The 16365-nt window shown below is 37.6% G+C and overlaps 1 protein-coding gene across 16 annotated transcripts in view; it reads right to left on the bottom strand.

Annotated features, from left to right (window-relative positions):
- Window positions 1-15828, bottom strand: part of LOC129718288 (neurobeachin) — a 233908-nt gene extending 218080 nt beyond the window's left edge. For 4 of the 16 annotated variants that reach the window (XM_055668906.1, XM_055668903.1, XM_055668909.1 and 1 more), the window contains exon 1: window positions 14759-15827. In XM_055668906.1, coding sequence (XP_055524881.1) covers window positions 14759-14917 — 159 coding nt within the window. In that variant the 5' untranslated portion in view covers window positions 14918-15827. Of the gene's footprint in view, window positions 1-14758 lie in introns of all 16 variants that reach the window. The other 12 variants (XM_055668908.1, XM_055668911.1, XM_055668912.1 and 9 more) reach the window with 5 other exon arrangements.
- Between the last annotated feature and the right edge of the window lie 537 nt (window positions 15829-16365).

The raw sequence follows: 16365 nt of genomic DNA, 5'->3' as shown, positions 1-16365 counted from the left end.
TTGCCAGCTGCGTACGACGATGATCAGAACAAAAATTCCATTAGTGAAACACCCGGATGTTATACACAATCTCGTTTTCTCGGTCGGTGATTATTTACGTGTAGTACGATAGACTCTACGGAAGCGTGAAAAAGGTGCTAAATAACACACATACATGTAAAAGTGTTAAGTAGATGGAAGCAGAAGAGTTCTGTAGAAGAGAACCCTTGTCTATTTACGTTGTGACTTCCGCACCGAAGGTGCGCTGGATAATTTTTGTGATTAAATTTAATTAAAACTGGCTTCTGCCGACAGAAAATATTGTACATTTCCAGCTGCTGCTGCCTTCCAGGTTCGGAAACAGTCCAAATCCGCCCCAAAATACACACCTACTGCGGGAACAGGAAAGTTCGAAGGCGCTTTTTCCGGCCCAATTTTCAGGCTGCTCTACATATGATGCCGGGGGTTGCTTAAGCGTGAACGTTTTATTTCGCTAGTAGCCCAAATAATCATAAAAGGGGATCATTTCAACTTGCCGCAAATGGTAGCTAAACTACCTCTTGCGCGCGTGTACGTATGAGTGTGTCTGTCTATGAGAATTGGAACATCGTAACTCTCGTCCCCAGGATTTTATTACCAGGGCTTGGAGATAATGAAAAAAGAAGAGGAAACTCGTTAAGCTAGCTCCACTAAAACGATACCGTTTTCAGCATCCAGGCAGATTTAATTCTCCATCAACAATGTCGGATGATGTGCGAAAAGTGCTAGTCCTGAACGTGAACAACGCACAGGTTGAGTTATTACCGGCGAATTTATTTATTTCCCGCCTGTGAAATTGTGAATTTTTCCAATTTCTCCTGTTGCTATACATCTAGCGAAGGGATTTTAACGATGCAATTTATTCAAACATAAATATAGCACAGATTTTACCGCAATGGGACTTTTGTTTGCTGGTGTGTCCCGATCAAAGGTCTGAACACGAAAAAATTTTAACACGGTCCATCCTCTTGCATTTCCGCTGGTGGACATTCAACTCAATTGTAGTTCTGCGATTTCGCTTAGTATATTACCAATTAGTTAGCATTCTCCAGTTGGTCTCAATAAATTCTAGACACTCTAATGCTTGAATCAGTGAGATTGAAAAAACAAGCAACACTTAAAAATTCCTTAATGGATACGTTTCTTTTGTGTGTCCGGATTCCTTCGTGTTTCACTTTGAAATACACCAGAAGCATTCCCTCAGAGGGAAACAATCTTCGCAGCCACATGCAGTTAAAGATGCAGAAGGGACAAATATTTGGTTTGCTTAGTAGCAGAATTAGTAAGTTATTGTTAATTCGCACACAACAAGAGTGCTTCTTTAGTCAAAGCTAACGCCGTGAAAAGCTTAAGTCATTTTGCGCAGCTCTCAAAAGTCACTTTTTAAAAATTGAAATTCTGATTTTTTCATTGATTGAATTGTTCAAAATTGTTATAAATCCTCCTAGATGATCTCGAGTTACGACGGTGGCCTAACATTCCAGTCGTCTTGAGTTCGAGTCTCGGCTCGGGAGAGGCTGTTAGTGTCAGTAGGATCGTAGCGCTAGCCCCGCAATTGTCCTGTACACTTAACAGTTGGCTGCGAAGTCTGTGTATAATAAACAGAAGGTCGAGTTCCGATACGGAATGTAGCACCAAGGCTTTGCTTTGTATTAATTATTCGATAAGTGTCTTAGTAAAATTTAGAAATAAAGAAATGATTTTTTTACCATTTAGTTCTACAATCTGTCGCGTGATTTTCAAAAAACGATAAAAGCGCTTTTCCGTTTCTTTTACAACAATTCTTTTTCAGTGTCGATGTTTTTTTAATATCATCCTTTCGATTTTTGTATGTCATTTTATTATGATCTTAGCAGTATATTATCCGGATTTTATTGACATTTCAACTTCACAAATTATTTTACACTTATGCAGGGGCGACTCGTGGCTGTTGAACCTACCTGTTCAACTAGAAATTCTGAAAATCAGAGTTTGGAGAAGTAATTACAATTTTATCCGCGAATAAAAGCGGGTAATTCATTTTGTTACTATCAAAAAAAAAACTAAAAAATAAGAAAATAAGAGCATGAATTTGGATTTAAGATTCATTTTTTGCCTGACGTCCCCATGTGCATCGCACAGGTTGCACCTATGGACGAGTCGCCCCTGACTTATAGTAAGAGTTTTTTAATCTGATTTCACTAACATTGCCTTTTCCTCCCAGCTGGACTCGAGGCTCGAGGTACGAGACTCGAGGTACGATGCTGGCCTAACAAGCCAGTCGTCGTAGGTTCGAGCCTCGGCTCGGGAGAGACTGTTAGTGTCAGTAGGATCGTAGCGCTAGCCCCGCAATTGTCCTGTACACTCAACAGTTGGCTGCGAAGTCTGTGTATAATAAACAGAAGGTCGAGTTCCGATACGGAATGTAGCACCAAGGCTTTGCTTTGCTTACCTTTTCCTAATGTTATTGTACTTTATGCCAAAAACATATTTTGTATCAGATTATTAATCCGCTGTTTTCTTACCATTATTCCCATTTCATCAAGTGCTCATCCCGATTTCGTCAGAATTTCCTTTTTGATTCAAATCATCACTCACAAACTTATTTACCTGAAATTTTGCAAAGATTCGATTTGTGGCGATCTCAAGCTGATTGCAACTTTCAGTCATTTATAAACAAAATCTGTACATATCCGCTTATCTAACCCCAATATAGTTTCGAAAGGGTTCTTCGAGGAATTGGATAAATTTTTCAAAATTGACAATTTTATGAAGGGCAGCTTGTTGAGCGTTACGTAATTTCAGGGAGGGATTCCTGTCAAACGTTATTTGTTGCTACATAGAGGGGGAGGAGATCTGAAATCTAGTTTTTTTGGCATTACGTAATTTGTGAAACACACCATTCTGCCATTCAAGATTTTTAAAACCTTCATGATTTTGAACATGTTTGCTAATTTTAGCCCTTTTAACAATTCCGGCAATTATCAATATTGTCAACATTTCTAATACTTTTTACCTTTTTAACAATTTATTACATTTCTAATTTTTTACACATTTTCAATACCCACGTTATATTCGATCATTTCAGCACACTTAATCGATGTGTTGGGCTTTTTCTGTTATTTATTTTATTTCATATTTTTATATACTCATTTTTACTTATATGACATTCTTGGCAGATACGTCAATTTTTCAACACATTTGAAACTCGCCGATACCTTGAAAATTTTGTACATGCTGAGATACAAGCACCCTTGTACGATCTGATAAAGATTCATATAACGTTCTATATGAGCTTATAAGTACCAAAGTGGAAGCAATATACGTACCAAAATGGTTCGCGCAGTTAAAGATATACATCTTTTTATTCCATTTTTTACAATTCTATAACAATTACCTTCTGCATAAAATATGAGGAATGAACAACTCTGTTTGCTACTTGGTACAATTTTCTATTGCCATAATTCAAGCATACATACAATTCCGTTTCATCCGTATTGTGATTCTACTACGATGCTCTACGAACTTAAACGCAGCAGTGTGTAACCTGTACTGCGAATAAATTTTGCATTATATACAACCTAAATTTTCCAAATAATAAAAAAACAAAATTGAGTAGCAACAATTTCATTTAGATTTTTTTATGAGAAGGACGCGTACCATTAATTTAGTACATCCTTAAGTATGTATTAATAATAATTATTGATACGGCATTTTTCTTTATTATATTTTGCAAGGCTGTGTTCAGCCTCGAACCCCCACAACGTTCCGATCACTGCTCTTATTCCCTATCCTCAGAGTCATTTTACGATGCTGCATATCAACGAATTTTATCCAGTACTGTTGAACGCCTCAAATCGTATGAACCTGTCAATCGTATATAATGTCACTTTTTGTCTTCAATATTGACCCAAATCTATTTATAGACTCTGATGTCAATATGTAACTCAATATTGCCTCATATACGAAGGAATAATAACTTGCGATAACATGCCCATGTTTATGTGAAACCCGACTGTATGTGCCATTTTTTGGGTGATTTTTCTTTTAGTCAAAACTGCGTTCATGATTTATACCCAATTCTTTAAATCTTTCAGGAACTAGATTTTAAAAACCAGAGTTGCTGAAAGGGACATTTTAATTTAAATTAAATTTGACATAAAAATGGTATCATTCTTTACTATTCAACGATTTCGTGTTTCATAATAGACGATTTCAACTGTCACGAAAAAGTAAATTGTATAAAATTCATCATCTTGCAACTGTTATAGGAGTTTTCAAGAAATATGAATTTCAACGTGGATCACATAAATTAGAAACCCTACGATTTTGCACTGCAATTAAGTTTAGCACTGTAGACAACTCAGCTGCGATGAAACTTGATTTTTTGTGTGCATTTATACGAGGAACAATATGCAGTCATATATTGTCAACTATCTCGATTTCATCACCGCTAAGCTGAATCCGTGGTACGAGATTAACACGGTCTTTTCTAGGGTCGATTGTAGGCTTCTGTCCCGATTACGGAAATATCCATATTAAGTGGTATTCGATAATTTTGGGATGTTCTCCAGAGAGTAGAAGTCGTTATCTTGGATTTCAAAAAGACTTAATATCTGGCATCTAGGTATCTGTCTGGTTCCGGAAATTCTCATATTAGGTGGTATTTGGCCATTTTGGTCTATTATTCAGAAACCAGAAGTTGCCATCTTTGAATTCAAAATAGTCTCTGGGGGCAATTCTTGGCTCCTGAGCATCATTTCGATCATTTTAAGTTGTTTTTCGAAAAAATTGTTTCAAATATGTGTTTCATTTGTACGGAACCCTTCTTTCGCAAAGAAGAGAGAGGTGTCGTACCATCATAAAAATATTTCCTGCTCCCAAAAACTTCTACATGCCAAATTTGGTACAATTTGCTTGGTTAGTTCTCGAGTCGTTGAATGTAATAAACGCATCGTAAACATAGTTGGGTTGGATTTACGTCACGTTGAGTAGAAATGGCGGCTACGTCATTTCGTTTTCGTGAATTAATGACGCTATTCTTTATAGGTTTGATCAAATTTTGGTGCCTACAGGTCCGATTTGGTGTGTTCTATCGTTTAAGCGCAAAAAACACAAATCGGCCACTTTGGTCTACGTCAGTCTGCGAGATTACAGCAGTGTAACAAACAGCTATATGTAGTTCTACGTGAACTTTGCGGATGTTTTATTGAATTTATTTTGAACTTTCCTTCTTCACTTTCGACGTTGGACTACGTCTTTCTGGAAGTTAGGTACCTGAATTTTAAAATCTAGTAATTAAGCCAGGAAAAACCAGGAAAAAGTGATCAGGTTTTGAGCGCATAAATTTTAGTCATTTAATATCAGGTTATCGAGGTTTTGGCACTACCTACTTCCCAAGTCACTACCTCTCTTCCCAAGCACAGCCGACACTAACGGATACAACCGTTATGACTTTGCGAACGATTCGTTATTGTTGTTGTTTTTTCGAGGTAACTTTCTATTTCTGATGATTTTTTACTTTCCTTTCAATTCCCTATTCTTCTCAACTCCTCCCTCTTTCCAAATAAGTGAAGAAACCTTGATATAAAGTACCATTCGAAACCCATCACCCCATTATTTACATTCCAAAATCATACCAGTGACATGCGGACGCTAGGTGCTAGCCGTTGAAAGGAAGAAAGACAAAATAGTACCGGTCATCTCGTACCTCGTGCCATCTCGTACCTCAAAGTGTTGTAATGAAGTGGCTAGTTGAACTCGTATTTGCTGACTACTGAGAAAGGAAGAATACACCGAATTCGCTAATTCTAATGTTTGTCTTGTCATTACAAGCTACGAACAAATGCTTTCCTAATTCGAATATCTGCGAAGTGGTGATATAAATATAAGGTTTCATTTTATTTATATTAATTATTGTTTAAGCGCTCTAATGTCTCAGCAAACGAAAATGCACTGTTAGATAAAAAATATTGAAAAATACCGTAGTCCTACGTCATGCGATCGTGTCTTTGATACCACCCTCCTACTATTTAATCCAAACTCTTATTGAGTTTTCGAACTAAATTTCTCTTTTTAACAACGGCTTTTGTCCGTTAACACGCAAGTTCATTAAGCAGACAGTATGTGAAGTAAAGAGAGCGAAAAATAAGCGAACTGGAAATGTGATACAGATTTGGAAAAATATACCCGTCGGAATGCTGTATCATTTCCAGTTCGCTTATTTTTCGCTCTCTTTACTTCACATACTGTCTGCTTAATGATCTTATTGAGTTATTATGCTCGCGCCAAGAGATTTAGGAAAAACTTTAATGCATTTTTCGATCAATCGAACCGTTTATTCTAGGCATATGACTATCGGATCAATAGCTAATTACTGCCATATAAATACACTAAGGTCACTTTTACGCGGTTTTTTTTACGCGGGTTTCTTTTTACGCGGATTCCGGAATTTACGTGGTTTTTCGACGCGGCATGTATTCCCCGCGTAAAAAGCGACTTGCGACTTGAGATGCCATTTTGTGCTATTTGTTTAATTTTTTGGAATACGACTCATTTTTGAGAAGCTATTGGAAAATGCTATCTTGGAAATGTATTGATGATTACCAATACTTTTATGGCTAGAACTGTTTGTTTGATTGGTGTGACGTCTTCGGCAACGTTATAGATAATAATTTGGTCTTTCCGAATGGAATAGACACTATAAAGAATTTTTTTTTGTGACAAAAAGTTGAAATAAAAATTAATAATTATCTAAAAAAGCTCATTTTTAAAAATTCTAATTTTTTTCTATAAATACTACAACAGATTACCTAAACAATAAAACCGGTTCGATCATGGAGAAATCAAAAGAAAAATATAATAAATATATATTTTGAAAAATAATTAGATGTTTTTTTATGGATTTTTTATGGAAGGACAAAATAACTATCTACAACTTTGTCTAAGACACTATGACAATCAAACAAACCGTTTTGACGTTAGAATATTTCTACAGCCAGCCAAAACGGTTTGCTTGATTGACATAGTGTCTTCGGCAAAATTGTAGATAACAATTTTGTCCTTCCGAAAAAAATTTGTTCCTCGAAAAAATAATTGGAAAAAAATTTGTTTTTTTTTTTCAAAACATCATAATTTTTTCTCTTGGTTCCTTCATGATCCCGGTTTTGTTGTTTAGGTAATCTTTTGTAGTTTTTAGAATTTTTTAAAATAAGCTTTTTCAGATAATTAGTTTAACTATAGCTATAGGGGAGAATGGACAAGCTGTGGATCCTTCCAGCTTTGACGAGGTCGGAGAAGCTTGGAACGAACGGCCTCCCAGTCGAACTTATCAAAGAGTGAGTTGCGTGCAATCCATCAGCTCATCTTAAAAGTTTGGGCCGAAGACAAACTACCAGCGGACTGGTTAGACTGCCTCATTTGTCCAGTCCATAAAAAGAGCGGATTGCAACTTTTATCAAGGCTTAATACGCCTGAATTCTGCTTACAAGATTCTCTCTTGCATCCTCTTTCATAGAATGAACTGGCGGGAAGCCAGCGCGGATTTCGTAAAGGGTGATCTACAACGGACTAAATGTTCACCTTGCGTCAAATCTTTGACAAGTTGTGAATAGACTTCAAGGTGGTATACGATTCAGTTAAGCGCAACAAGTTATGGCAGATTATGCTTGAACACTTATTAAGCTTATTAATGCCACTGTTGACAGTTTATCATCATGCGTCAGGATAGCGGTCGCAATTTCGGACCCGTTCGTAACGTTGGACGGGCTCTCGAATCTGTTGTTTAACCTTGCCTGGTAAGGAGCAGTACGAAGAGCTGGCGTGCGAAAGAGTAATACTGTAGCGTGAATTGGACATACCATCGACTATACTAAAACAAAATACATGTTGGCTGGTAGAGAGCGTGGAAGTGCGTCGAGTCTTGGAACTGAGATTTTGATAGATGGGGGTATCTTTAAGGTAGTCGACGAATTTGTGTAACTACTTTCTACTCTTGTAACATGTGACAACGATGTTAGCCGCGAAGTGAAGAGACGGATAGCAGCCATAAACAGGACCTTTTACGGTTAAAGTAGCCACCTAAGATACCGCAACACGCATGTCCGCACGAAATTTGCGCTTTACAGGACGCTGATTCTCCCGTTCGTACTCTAAGGCCATGAGTATTGGTCGATAAAGGAAATTGGCCGGAACTTTCAACGTTTGTTTCTGACGTTAAAGTTACCTATCAAATTGGCCGTAGAGGTGAATGCCGCTTATTAGCCGACTCAGTAAAGGGTCGTGATCGTCTTGTCCAGTATTTAACTGACAAGATGTACAAATTTTTTACATATGACACCAAGAACGCCAAGCCGTTCAAGGTTGTCTTGAAAGGTCTCACCAACGATCAAACCGTTGATGAGATCAAACTTACTTTAACAGAATTACTTGGCATAGCCCCTACCCAAGTAATTCTAATGAAACAAAAATCACGAGGCGAAAACAGTCAGAGAACTGGAATTTCCCTTGTTAATTATTTAATTCATTTTAACCGCAATGAGGTTAACAACTTAAAATTTTTTGAAAAAGCACATGGTTTGTATAATGTGCGTGTAAAGTGGGAAATTTATAGGAAGTATGGCGGAGGTGAAAAGCATATCACCCAATGCCGTACTTGCCAACTTTATGGCCATGGTTCCAAATTCTGTAACATGGACCAAAAATGTCTTAATTGTGGAGACTCTTCTCACAAAAAGGACACATGTCCTGTGAAAGAGAGTAAAAATTTTCGCTGTGCGAATTGTAACGGCAACCATATGTCAAATTTTTATCAATGCCCAGTCCGGTTAGCAATTGTTAAGGCAAGGCAAGGTAAACAAAATTCAATTTCTCAATTAAAACCAACTTCAAAACAAAATTCTCCAAGCGTACCAGTGACGCATAGTTTACCTACTCCTTTGCATACCCGTTTAACTTATGCACAGGTTACAGGTAGTTCGAACATTATACCGCCTAGTGTTGGTAGTTCGAAAATGACCGTTAATATGGGTAAGCAAAACACGCTAGAAAATAATTGTACACCTATCACTCCAGCTAATATTGCTACCGAAAATATTTTTTCTAATGTCAACTGCCTGGGGCCTATTACGGCAGGTAAACTTTCTTTTTTGCAACAGGCAATGTTCGATCTTATGAACGCCATGTTGCAGGCAAAATCAATGTTTGAAGCAATTCAAATAGGCACAAATTTTACTATTAAAATTGTTTCTAATTTAAAATTTAGCAATGATTTTAAATAAAACAATTAAAATATTAAATTGGAATGCTCGCTCAATGAAGGCCAATGAGAATGAGCTTTTTAATTTTTTAACAGTAAATAATGTGCATATTGCAATTATTACTGAAACATTTTTGAAACCTAACATAAAATTAAAATATGATCCCAATTACGTGGTTCATAGATATGATAGGATTCAGGGTTCCGGCGGTGGAGTTGCAATTGTTATTCATCGCCGAATCAAACATCGTGCTCTTCCCCATCTTGAGACGAAAGTTATTGAAACTTTGGGAATGAAGTTCAAACTGAACTTGGGATTTTATTTATTGCCGCAGCATATTTACCATTTCAATGCACACGCGAGCTCAAAAATTATTTTAAAGGTGATTTACAAAAACTCACCAGAAATCGTTCGAAATTTTTCATAATCGGCGATTTTAACGCTAAACATCGTTCATGGAATAATTCTCAAAGTAATTCCAATGGAAAAATTTTATTCAATGATTGTTCTTCAGGATACTATTCTATTTTGTCTCCGAATAGTCCTACATGCTTTTCTTCTGTAAGAAACCCTTCAACAATTGATTTGGTGCTAACAGATCAAAGTCATGTGTGTAGTGATTTGATCACACATGCTGACTTTGATTCTGACCATCTTCCAATAACTTTTTCTTTATCACATGAATCAGTTTTAAGCCCTATGAGCTCTGTTTTTAATTATAACAAGGCTAATTGGGAAAGATACAAAACTCATATTGAGAGAAATTTCAATAATGAGCTTGATTTGCAAAACGAAGTGAATATTGATTCCGCTTTGGAAGCATTAAAATGTGCAATTGTTGATGCCAGGAATTATTCTGTTCCAAAGGCTCAAGTGAAATTTGATTCATCAATAATTAACGAAAATCTTCAACTTCTAATTCGTTTGAAAAATGTCCGCAGACGTCAATATCAACGTTCTCGTGACCCTGTTTTTAAAACTATTTATAAAGATTTACAAAAAGAGATTAAACATAGATTTACTCTTCTGAGAAATCAAAATTTTGAGACTAAAGTTGAAAAATTGAAACCATATTCAAAACCATTTTGGAAGCTGTCGAAGATTCTTAAGAAACCTTCAAAGCCTATTCCAGTTTTAAAAGATGGTGAACGTTTTCTTGTATCCAATGAACAAAAGGCTCAAAGACTTGCTCAGCAGTTTGAGAGTGTTCATAACTCAAATTTGAATTTTGTGAGTCCAATTGAAAATGAAGTCACACGTCAATTTGATTTAATTTCTTCCCAGAATTTTTCACCTGCAGAAATAATTGAAACTAACTTGAATGAGATTAAATCAATTATTAAAAATTTCAAAAATATGAAAGCACCTGGTGACGATGGAATCTTTAATATACTAATCAAACATCTCCCTGAGAGCACAATGGAATTTTTAGTGAAAATTTTCAATTGCTGCTTCAAAATTGCATATTTTCCCAAATTATGGAAAAATGCAAAAATTACTCCAATTTTAAAGCCGGATAAGAATCCAGCTGAAGTTTCAAGTTACCGACCAATCAGTTTGCTTTCTTCAATAAGTAAACTGTTTGAGAGAATTATTCTTAACAGAATGATGTCACACATCAACGACAATTAAATTTTTGCAAATGAACAGTTTGGATTTCGCCATGGCCATTCCACAACTCATCAATTGCTCAGAGTTACTAATGTGATACGAGCTACAAATCTGAAGGTTATTCCACTGGAGCTGCTCTTTTAGACATAGAAAAAGCATTCGACAGTGTTTGGCATAAAGGTTTGATTGCGAAATTGCAAACTTTTAATTTTCCGATTTTCCTTATCAAAATTTTAAAAAATTATCTTACTGATCGAACTCTGCAGGTTGTCTATCAGAATTCAAAATCTGATAGATTTCCTGTCAGAGCAGGTGTACCTCAAGGTTCAGTCTTGGGGCCAGTCCTGTACAACATATTCACTTCAGATCTTCCTGATTTGCCTCCAGGATGCACAAAGTCATTGTTCTGCGATGACACAAGCATTTCCGTAAAAGGAAAAAGCCTTCGTGTCATATGCAGTCGATTGCAGAAAAGTTTAGATATTTTTTCTTCCTACTTGCAAAAGTGGAAAATCTCTCCCAATGCTCCTAAAACTCAAATGATAATTTTTCCGCATAAGCCTAGGACGTCTTTCCTCAAGCCAAACAATAATCACGTTGTCAAGATGAATGGGGTTATTTTAAGTTGGTCGGACAAGGTTAAGTACTTGGGACTAATTTATGATAAAAAACTTATTTTCAAAGAGCACATTGAGAGTATACAAGCCAAGTGCATCAAATATACGAGATGTTTATATCCTCTCATTAACAGGAATTCTAAACTTTGTTTAAAGAACAAACTTTTGATTTACAAACAAATTTTTAGACCAGCAATGCTTTATGCTGTATCGATCTGGTCAAGTTGCTGTTCAACAAGGAAGAAAACGCTCCAAAGGATTCAGAATAAAATTCTGAAAATGATTTTGAAGCGTCCTCCTTGGTTTGGTACACTCGAATTACATAGACTTACTGGTGTTGAACCATTAGAAGCTATGTCAAATAAAATTATTAACAATTTTCGACAAAAATCGTTGCAATCCTCAATTGCTACGATAAGCTCTCTTTATAGCCAATAAGTTAGCAATTAAGTTAGTTGTAAGTTTACTTCCCCTTTTCTGACAAGTAGGTTTAAATCCCTACGAATGATAAGTCCTTATTGCGAAAGCAAACAAATCCTAACAATTAAAATTTCAAATTTCTAACAGTGTTGAGAAGTCACCATTTGTGATTGGACACACATACTCATTATTTACTAATATTTATCATAAATACTTAAGCTACTAACAAATCCCCCCTTAAAAAAAAAAAAAAAAAAAAAAAAAAAAAAGGAAATTGGCCGCCGAGCACTTGGAGTTTTCGATCCTACGAATTATACTTTGCAAAAAATTGGAGAATGGAATGTTGCGCAGGTGCATGAACCACTAGATGTACCAAGCATACCTACACGGGGATAAAATTAAGCTGAAATAATACGGCAGGCTACAGTGGGCTGGTCACGCGGCACGAATGTCGGAGGAGCGACTAGCGAAGATAATATTTAGCAGAGCGCCCGATAGAGGTCGGCGACTCCGTGGTAGATCCCGCAATCGTTGGATGAATGGTGTGGTTCTTGGTGTAATCCTTGAAAAACATCGGGAAATGGTTGAATACCAGTCAATATGGGGTTTTCCGGAACCAGAATCCTTCTGTGACTTTTTTCTTTGTGGGCGTTTTTGACGAGTGAGGTAATTTTTACATTATTTTTTAGTTTATAGAATGTTGCCGTTCCAAGCGTATTAGATTTTGTTAGCATTTTTGATAAACTTTAGAGTAAAGTTAGGTACTTTTCCTAGTATTTTATAGCCGGTATGATTTTTTCTGGTAAGTTTATACCATTAGTTTTCTTATAGGAATTTATTATCGGGACATCTAGTTACTGTTTTCTGAAAATACAAGTCGGACTCATTTATCCGAAGCCGCGAGTATCCGGAGGCATTCTTAATTTCAGTTTTGGATTTTGTCAGGGGCGACTCGTGGCTTTTTAACCGACATGTTCAACTACAGATTCTGAAAATCACCGGTTGGAAAAATAATCACAATCATGTCCGCGAAAAAACGGAAGCTATTCTCTTTATTACAATTAAAAAAAAAATTAAAAAAAAAAAGCTTCCAATCAGCCATTACACTACATTATTTATTTTTCGCCTGACGTATCCGTGTGCAATGCACAGGTTGCACCTATGGACGAGTCGCCCCTGGATTTTGTTCACATTTGGGATATTTACTTTTTTGTCGATTCAAAGTATTTGTAGTTTTATTTCGGGATATTTCTTTGTTGGTTCTCTCAGCCATAAGAAAAATATTGTAAATTTTTTTTATTATACTACGTTCCAAATCCTCTTTTTCGCTCTTTTGGCAGGTCTTACTTCTATGCATGTATCCATGTTCAGATTTAATGTCTGAAGCAATTTTGTACCGATTTTGCAGAATTTTCAGACATAATTGAGCGTTTTTCTGTCTTTGAAAGCGGTCTTCGGTGTTTTTTTCCCAATGTGAATAACATTTGTTCGCATTTTCCGTAATTCGAGACCCTAAAAGTCTGGGTATTAAAAAAGTTTTAGCCGTTTTAATCACTTTCCACCATTAGGATTTCTCCTTCACCCTTTTTTGTTATCCAGTTATCATGATGATCTCTCAGCAGTTCTAAGCTTAACTTGATATAGTGTAATGTTTCCATGATCTTTTATAATATTTTTGTCATACAACATTCTGCAGAAACGTTTCTCAGGAAATTCTGACCAAATTTGAAATTTCTTATGGTCTTTAAACTGATCCATCAAAATTTATGGATCCATTATGAATATTTATTTCGACCTTTTCATGCCATTAGAAGCGTTAATTTGTCTTATAGTCCTATAGAGGAATATTTCTCTTCAACAATTCTGGACTAAAAACAAAATTTTGTTTTTCAATAGTTTATTTTCTGTCCTATGGGAACTTTTTTTTAGTGGTTTGGTAATATTTGCTCCACTTCTGGCATTTCAAATGGCAATTTTGAGGCATAATTTAGAACAATCCGACCATCAATTATTAAAAAAATATTATAGAACATCCAGATTGAATTGTTGTAAAATTCTTTTTATCTTTCGAGTTGTTTTATCTCCACATAAAATTTATTTTTCATACTGCTATTTCTTGCAATTAATCGCTGCCAAAAAGCAATTATCGAAATTACTTTGCAACATGGTTACGGCGCAAACCTCCGAGCAAACTCCCGAACTTCTAGCTTTGTGCAACAAGCCTCAGCACGAGCACGAGTCCTTTGTGCTACTTTATACTTGTGTTGTCAACAAACAGCAAACAAACGATGAAACGGGGTGGGTGGGGTGCAGAAGAGGTGGGACGGAAAAGCGGCTAATCTCCCAGGAGACCAAGACAATTCCGATCATTGCGAAGCGAACAAACACGAAACTAACTCAACACACCCCCACACACCCTTCTTCGGTCTACAAACTCCAAACCCAAAGTCGACATCTGTGTTTGACAACTGTGTCCTGCTTTTTCGGTTCCTCGGTCGGTTTCCCTTCTGGGATCCGAGGGTTAGATAATAGAAGGGCTGCCAGTTGGCGCAAGGTAAGGAGTTTTCCTTTCACAGAATAAGTTCCAGTTGGAATTGACCTGTGTCCGAAGTTACATAATTATTGGAATTCCACTTCATACGCTGGAGTTGAATCAATTAGCGCCATCCGTCGTTCTCTGTCCCGCAGACGACGACTAACCAACCAATCAACAGACAGACGTCTGTCTGTGTGTAACTAATGATGATGATAACACACCTTGACTTGACAGGTAGATACTTCAGAGTCGCGTTTCGAAAAGGTAAAGCTCAGTCTAGATAAGGATTCTTTTCTAGTTCCAACGCCCAGCAAACTTACCAGATGCAGTACGGTGTTGACCACCTCCCGGTTCGAGACCTGGCCGACCTCGATGAGCCCGATCAGGACGGCGAACTTCAGATTGTCCGTCATCGTCATTTTTACCACTTCCTCGGGCCGTTTGATGTCGCAAAAGGGCGGCCTCGTGAGGTCCGCCATTCTGACAGCTTCTGCTTCTGTTTTCCTTTCCTTCACTTTTTATCTATTCTTCTACCACTGCGACTTTTCGCTCTCCGAACGGAAATGCTCCACGTATGTTTTCCCCCTTATCCGGACGCTGGTTGGCACCTTCCGCCGGGAGCCAGGGGTTTGACAGCCGTCGTAAACTCGTTTTCTACTGCTTCCTTGCGTTTTGTTTCGCTTCACAAGCCCATCTTCACAGTGGACACAGAGCACAGAAACAGGATCTTTTCACTTAACTCCACTTCCTCCACCGGAACAGCCCGGAACGGGGAGAGAAGGCGAAAAAAAATCAGCGCAGCAATTTAGCCGTCATTTCATAACACACACACGGAGAATCTTTTTTCACCCACTCGAAGAAGCACTTGGAAACACGAGACAAAAAGCACCAAATCACCAATTTTCGGCTCTATTTATCGCCCACGATTATTGGCTGCACAGGAACGGGATCGACCGTGTTTTTCCTACGGAGCCCCACGGAAAAACTTCATCAGCGCAGCAGCACCTTCTTCTTCGAGCTTCTTCTCCAGTGCGAAAATGATTCACATTTTTTCACACTCACACACGCACACACAAAAACTCATTCAATCGCTGCTTCTTCTTTTGCTGCTGCTTGCTGCCAAGGCAGCAGCCACCAAAGAATTTTCCAATTCGATTCCAAGTGAATTAAATCCAATCTTTTTCTGGCACTTGTATACACACACCACTGTACCCGCGGGTAGGACCGAGTTCCCGAAAGGCCGAACTTGCCAAAAATCACAATCCGTCCGCTAGTCAATCACTGGAACCGTCGTAGTTAGGAATGCAAGACACCCTGAGCGACGTGTGTGGCGATGATGGCTGTTAACCAGTGTGTGATAGAGAATCGACTCCGCGACGACGACGCGAGCAACAAAATCATCGATTTTCGCTTTTTGCGTTACGACGACGGAATCGTGTGGATTTGCTGGAATGCTCTTTCTCTCTCTCTCCTTCACGTGGCTCTAGGCGAATGTTGGCTGATAAGTGGCCGTGCGAGTGAGACGGGTAATAGGATTCGTGTGGAGTTGAATGACAGAACAGGTACAAGTTGGATAACGGTGCTGTGCGTGGTGGCAAGAACGAGAATAGTCAGCACGTGTTTCGGTGTGTGCGTGATAAGAGCGAATGACAGCTTTGCTGCGGTGAAGCGAACTGGTATAATAAAGAACGAGGGGCGTGCCTTATACGTGTTCAAGAGTAAGGTACAGTGTTGGAAGCTGCATAGATTCAAATAATTTACCTACTCTTATGAATTTGTATTTCATTATTTCATGTATTTTCTTAAAAATTGCACTACAAATACATCGCTTTGCTTAATTATGGCTCATATACTTGATTACGGCAATTATGGCAATTCACAGGGAGCCACTCCTGACTAAACTTCAAACACGATTACTTCAAAGGTT

The sequence above is a fragment of the Wyeomyia smithii genome, chromosome 1, assembly GCF_029784165.1.
Source record: "Wyeomyia smithii strain HCP4-BCI-WySm-NY-G18 chromosome 1, ASM2978416v1, whole genome shotgun sequence".
Taxonomy (NCBI): Eukaryota; Metazoa; Arthropoda; class Insecta; order Diptera; family Culicidae; genus Wyeomyia; species Wyeomyia smithii.
The sequence above is the reverse complement of the archived record's forward strand: the minus strand, read 5'-3'. Positions and strand labels throughout refer to the sequence as shown.